This window comes from Colletes gigas, unplaced genomic scaffold (assembly GCF_013123115.1).
Source record: "Colletes gigas isolate AHSC1104 unplaced genomic scaffold, ASM1312311v1 Colletes_gigas_Sc00001, whole genome shotgun sequence".
Classification (NCBI taxonomy): Eukaryota; Metazoa; Arthropoda; class Insecta; order Hymenoptera; family Colletidae; genus Colletes; species Colletes gigas.
This window is the reverse complement of record NW_025106630.1, coordinates 2,949,264-2,955,263: the sequence shown is the minus strand read 5'-3', so window position 1 is coordinate 2,955,263 and position 6,000 is coordinate 2,949,264. Positions and strand designations below refer to the sequence as shown.

General features: G+C 31.1%; 1 protein-coding gene across 3 annotated transcripts; it reads right to left on the bottom strand.

Moving 5' to 3' along the window:
* Positions 1-1,042: 1,042 nt before the first annotated feature.
* On the bottom strand, positions 1,043-4,395 carry LOC122405529 (FAST kinase domain-containing protein 4). Of its 3 annotated transcripts, none has more exons than XM_043410368.1 (11): positions 4,208-4,395; positions 3,874-4,131; positions 3,613-3,773; positions 3,158-3,502; positions 2,936-3,085; positions 2,624-2,860; positions 1,970-2,117; positions 1,817-1,897; positions 1,576-1,731; positions 1,422-1,509; positions 1,043-1,331 (listed from the first exon to the last, which is right to left on the bottom strand). In XM_043410368.1, the coding sequence occupies exons 3-11, from the start codon at positions 3,739-3,741 to the stop codon at positions 1,127-1,129; spliced, it is 1,539 nt and encodes a 512-aa protein (XP_043266303.1). In that variant the 5' UTR covers positions 3,742-3,773; positions 3,874-4,131; positions 4,208-4,395; the 3' UTR covers positions 1,043-1,126. The 3 variants fall into 3 exon arrangements, with proteins under 3 accessions (XP_043266303.1, XP_043266293.1, XP_043266312.1); XM_043410358.1 differs by having other exon boundaries at positions 3,613-3,751; XM_043410377.1 differs by lacking the exons at positions 3,874-4,131; positions 4,208-4,395 and having other exon boundaries at positions 3,158-3,518; positions 3,613-3,733.
* Between the last annotated feature and the right edge of the window lie 1,605 nt (positions 4,396-6,000).

Genomic DNA, 6,000 nt, shown 5'->3' with positions numbered 1-6,000 from the left:
TTTTTTAAATTTTTTAACACCATGTTATTGTACATAAGAAACCATCAACCTCGCCCGTTAACAATTTTTTTGTATGTCTTTCCGTTTTCGAGATAGCCGTTTCGAGCCAAAACTTCAAGGGGTGGTTTCACCCCTTAAACTCGAGTTACCGCAGCTAAAAAAAAATACGTGTCGATTATTTTTGGCTGCTTTATAAGTGTACAAAGTTTCATCAAAATCGAAGCCGGACCGTTCGCGATGGTTCCTTGTGAGTATAAATAGCTGAATGAATTTAAATGAAACTTTACATTTAAGTTTTATGTCCTCATTTCAAAGGCCGGTTTGACTTTGACTATAATCAGGCCATGGATAATAATGATACCTCTTGTTTTATAGTTGTCCCGATACATAGGCGATATTTATAAAAAATCTTTTAAATGTTCCACATAAATCTTAAAAATTAAATGAAATCTTATACATTACATTTCACGGATACCCTCAGGGGAGTCCCGAAGGGGGGCCCACGGTTAGTGCCGGATTCTTACCGGCTAAAACCCCACGGTGACCATCCTCAGGCGCTTTGGCGGGAGACCGAGAACTCTAATGAGACGTCACAGAATCCCCCGTCGTGCCGGCCTTTTTTGGGTCCATCTTTGGGTCACTCCTTCCATCGGAACTTCACTCAGCCTCGGGGCATGGGACAAAATCGTGGCCACAGGTGCATAACTACCTACCCGCGCGAAATACATCACATTTATACACGATGTCCTAAACTATAGGTAACCGACTCTAATCCATTGCATATTTTCAGTCGCAGACCAATTATTATAAATTAAATTTTAACCAACGAAAATAATAATTAAAACTTTCGCTGACAATTAAAATGAAAAATTTTAGAAACCATTTAAGAAAGTTATTATTGTACTATTTATAAAAATGCACATGTGCTTTCGAAACATAAGTTGGTGAGTGTAAATTATAAATATTATTAAAATAATTATATATTAACATATAGAATTACATCAGTTGCATCTATGACATTTTTAGAAGTGTTGTACTACATTTTTGATAAATTAAAATAGATATGAGTCGCAAATAGAATTATATTGTACATATTTTTATTTATCAAACATTACACGATACTAAATCATACTTGGTTCGATAAATCGAAGCACCGTTTTAACGTTTTTACACGCTTGTTAAGTGTGTCACATAAACTGAACTGTAGGTAAGAAATAGGTAAAATATGATACCCTCTGTGTTCTAATAATTTGGTCTCTAATTGAACTGATCCTTGAAGATCTGTACTCCATTGACAATAGTCATAATAATCGTGTAGCATTATAGCAATTCTGAAATTTATAATTAGTCGTATTATAAACTTCTTAATTTTTGCAAAATAAAATATTAGACAATAGTTCTTACTTCCATTTTATACTTACTTCTTACTAGTTTTCTTTAACCTATCTTTGTCAGCCTGTTTCTTAGCAAATATATCAGTTTTATAACTGAAATCTCTACATTCAGCATCTAAAACATTATTTAATTATAAATTGTTTTTTAAAAATGCATACTATGAAATTATGTTATGCATACCCAAAAGGAAACCCATATTTGTATTTAAATTTAATGTATATTCAGAAGGATTCAACATGAATGTTAATGTTTCTTCAAGCGCTTTTATATATAATTTTTTTTCTTTGTTCTGTGCACTTGTCACGTATGATATTTTTGAAGAATCAAGGAAGGGCCCTGAAAATTAAATTTCACTCAAATATATTCAAACTATTTTTACTATTTTAAATGCTAAATAGTTTGTCTAATAATTATGCTTTACCATCATAGTCCTTTAGTATATATTTTGCAGCAGCATTAATATTTAATAATTTTATTTGATTCAACAGAGATTTACTTGCATCTATAATACAAATAGAGTATAAATCTGTAGTCAGCGCATAAATAATATTTTGTTATAATCATAAATACATACCCTCAAAGTTAAGTTTATCAATAAATGAGTTTTGTAACACAGTCTTAACTTGTGAATTTAATACATTATCTAATACAAGTAAAGACCAAACAATGTTTAACCAATCATCAGGGTCAAATAAATCTTCTGACAACCTTGGCATAAATTTCTAATTATGAAAACAATAATTCAGTACATTTAATTATTATTATCTTTCAAACGAGTTACGTATAGTGATTCAGAAATTATGGTATAATCAATATATAGGCAGTGATTTTTTATGAAAAAATAAATTGAAATTGCAAAATATAGTTTTAGCATATGAAGTTTTATTTTTGCAATATACAGTTCCTAAAATCAGTTAAATATATATACATTTGATTGAGAATCAATCAAACAAATTTTAGCGCAAGCGTATCTCGTTTATTTATATTTACAAATAGCAACAGCATCTCACTATTATGAATCTGTTTAGGATAGGTATGAATAGATACATCATAAATGGTCTGACAAATTTGCTATACTAATTCTTCTGCAATTGCAAATCTGTCCAATGAATTTTGAACTTACTTTTTCATAAAAAAAACCACATTACATAGTGAATAAAATTAATAAGAAATAACAGTAACATACATAATTGTAATTTCTTTAAAAATTATTTCCCATTCTACATACCTTTATGAGCGCACTTGTCTTTTCAGATTTATATCCTAATTTTGCATATGATTGTAGAATATTTATGATACGTTTCTTTTCTAATACATCATGAGAATTAATAAAGAAACTGGTCATATGTTGTAAAAATTTCGTATTTTTATACCTGATTATTGCCATAGATTTTAATACTGAATTCATTGTGAAATAATCACAGGATAGTAACATCAGATTACGACAAATTTTTTCCAACAACTCCTGTAATATATTTCACTTTGCACTCCTATTGTTTAGCTTTTAATTTGCCACAAAGCATAAATATTAGTTACTTACCTTGTCATAGTAACATAAAACGCAAACACTATACATTAGGATCGAACATTGATTTTTATTTAGGTGGCTATTAAACTCAACAATATTATCGACTAATAATTTTATAATCTTTAGGTTTCTATTTTTCTCTTGTGCCAATCTGTACAATTCCTACATCAAATAAAACAGAAATATATTTTCTTAATTCATAAGGAAGACAGGAAATTATTACAGTTTTTGTACCTGAATCATTCTAGCTGTGGAAAGATGAGAATACCAATCAAGATCTGGGTTTTGAATTTGTTTTTTCATAGATATAAATTTCTTGTCATTCTGAATATCTATAACATTTTCATTACCCGAATTTACCCATTTCATAATGGTTTTCATAACTGTTAATATTTCATCTGAAGATAAATTTGGCTTTTGTATAAGATCCAATAAATCATGCACATTTTCTGCTTTCTGAATTTTAGATGCAATTGTATTCTTCATTTGTAAGGAATTATACACTATTGTTTTAAGTTCGTTAAACTTAATTTGTTGTTCTTGAGACATTTTTAACCTGGATGTCGCTTGATGATTAAGCTTCAACAAATCAACACTAATTTATTAACAGAATAGAACATTACTATCGTTAAGACATTACTAAGAAATTCATTATACAAACCAAGCAAATGATTAAAAGTCCATTTTACCTTAACAGCCTTCTTAACATTTCCATTTGCATCTACTGAGCTTGTTGTAAATGATGCAGCAAATCGGCAACATAATCGAGGAGTATATCTAGCACTTATAGTACCAATAATTGTATTAAATTGTAACATTGTTGTTAAACTGTAACATCACATTTATATAACTGTAAACAAGTGTAATAACGATGATACAAACTGTACTGTTCAGATAAACATTATTACGTTTTTTTTTTTTTATTACATAAGTACACTAAGTCTGCTTACCGTAGAAAACAATAATTAAATAAATATAGAGGTTATTTCATCAATCGTGTTTGAAAATCAGAGACAATTCCATAGTTAACTTAGGTTCCGCGTGCAACACGGGATTAGTCATTGATATAAAAATTCAACCAAGATTAGATACTTGTTCACATGTTTAAAAATGGAAGTAACGATCTAAGAATGCTATTCCCACTATCTCTGTTTCCTCCTCAGTATTTTGACCAACAGGTTACGCAATTTATTTCATAATCTTCTTTCCTTAAAATATGAAATACATAAGAATGCATCTTTAATAGTCCACAAACGCCACCCATATAAATTCTGGGTAACTTACAGTATCAAGTACTCTATCTTCTATATTGTACGCGGAGATGGCAGACGGAGCCCCGGGTGCATCGGGGACACCTCATTCCACTGTCTCACACTATGCCAGATCACGCGTACGTGAGCTCGTAGAGTTTCGGAGAGTCGACAAAGACAAACTGACACGTGCCCTCTTTCTCGAATCTCCGAAGCTGCCCGAAGTAATTTCGGATCGCCTCGTGAGAGTCGAGAGAGAAAGGCTCACATTTGCCTTCTCGCTCTTGAACATCTGAAATCCGACCTTCACGTCAACGGCATACGATTTGGAATCTCAACTGTCCAGGCAATTTTACTTACCGACCTACGTAGGCGCACATAAGCATAGTAACATAATGAGAAAAATATTTTCCTTTAGGTCTCTTTCCTGGCTTCTGCTGGCCTCTGATGACCACTGCTCATATTTCTGACAACGTGTAACGATTACTACTGACTTCTGCCAGCCTCCGCTGGCCTCTGCCGACCGTTGCTGACTATTCCTGATACTTCTGACAACGTATAACGATTACGACTGGCTACTGCTTTATGACATTATCTGCTAACTCAAGTTACTGTTCTAAAATTAAACGCTATGCTTTGTAACTGTAAAAATATTCGGCTATATATCCTTTTAAAATTTTCAATCCGACCCATATTTTGTATTAAAATGGCATATAATATTTAGTTCGTCATAACAAATTGACACAGTTATCACAAAACATATCGAGGAAAATCATTATTAATTAATTTCTGCAACAATTAATTCTTCTGTTTTGTTCATATTATACAAATAAAAACACTTCTTATTGGAGAATGCTACAGCGTGCGCGATACTGGCAAAGAGTGGACTCTCAGTTTAATTTATTAATTTTCGATCTTAAAGTATTTTAATTTTGAAAAATAATACATAAATTTCTTTTTTTTCAATAGTTAAAGTATGATCAGGGGGTCTTAAAATGTGTATTTCCGTAAAAAAAAATTTCACATTTTGCACACTTTGCAATATGCAATATGCAAGTATACCGTTTAACGCAAATGCGAGCATCGGTAATAATGTTTGTCGTGGGTGCGGTCTTTTTGCAATTAGGCTCGTTGACCCGAAGAATTAGGAATGAATCGATATTCTATTTAACTGTCACACCTTCGCTCGTGTTACTATAATAAAGAAGACTCGAATAAATATTTATAACACTTTGAACCAATGAATCAACTATATGTTTTAATCGTAAGATATTACGCTTCGTATAAAATATCTGTTTCTATTTATAATTTCCGAGGGGTCAGATATAATGAAACAAAAGAATTTACTGCGTGTTTCGCAAGATAGCGAATAAATGGAATAATTTAAATAAAATTATGCTCGAACAATGCCCAACACTAGTACACGTTATTAAAATGTACAACTTCGTATTTACAAACTAAATAAGACGACACACCCCTTGGAAAAATTTAAAAAATAAGACGAATAATCAAGAATATCAATTTCTTCACTGAGGCTTCATTAAAAAGTTATTAACAAAATTAAATAACAAAATTTCAAATCATTCACGAAAAAATTATTTTCAGTCACAGGGGTCAACTACAAGCATTTTTGGTCAAAAGACATACCCCCGAAATCCTAACTATTTTCGTGAAAAAAATTCGAGTAGATACTGGAACTTTGAGACGAAATTAAAAAATTTCAAATCATGCTGAAAAAATTATATTTAGTTACAGGTGTCAATTACAAGCATTTTTTATCAATAGTCATACTCCCAAAATCCTACGCATTTTCGAGAAAAAAATTCG

Bases quoted from the DNA above. Each gene is read 5' to 3' on its own strand.
- LOC122405529 (XM_043410368.1), bottom strand. From the start codon at position 3,741: ATGTTACAATTTAATACAATTATTGGTACTATAAGTGCTAGATATACT. The intron at 1,898-1,969 runs GTATGTATTTAT...TTTGTATTATAG, and splicing joins TGATAAACTTAACTTTGAGG to ATGCAAGTAAATCTCTGTTG. The intron at 1,732-1,816 runs GTAAAGCATAAT...TTTAATTTTCAG, and splicing joins TATACTAAAGGACTATGATG to GGCCCTTCCTTGATTCTTCA.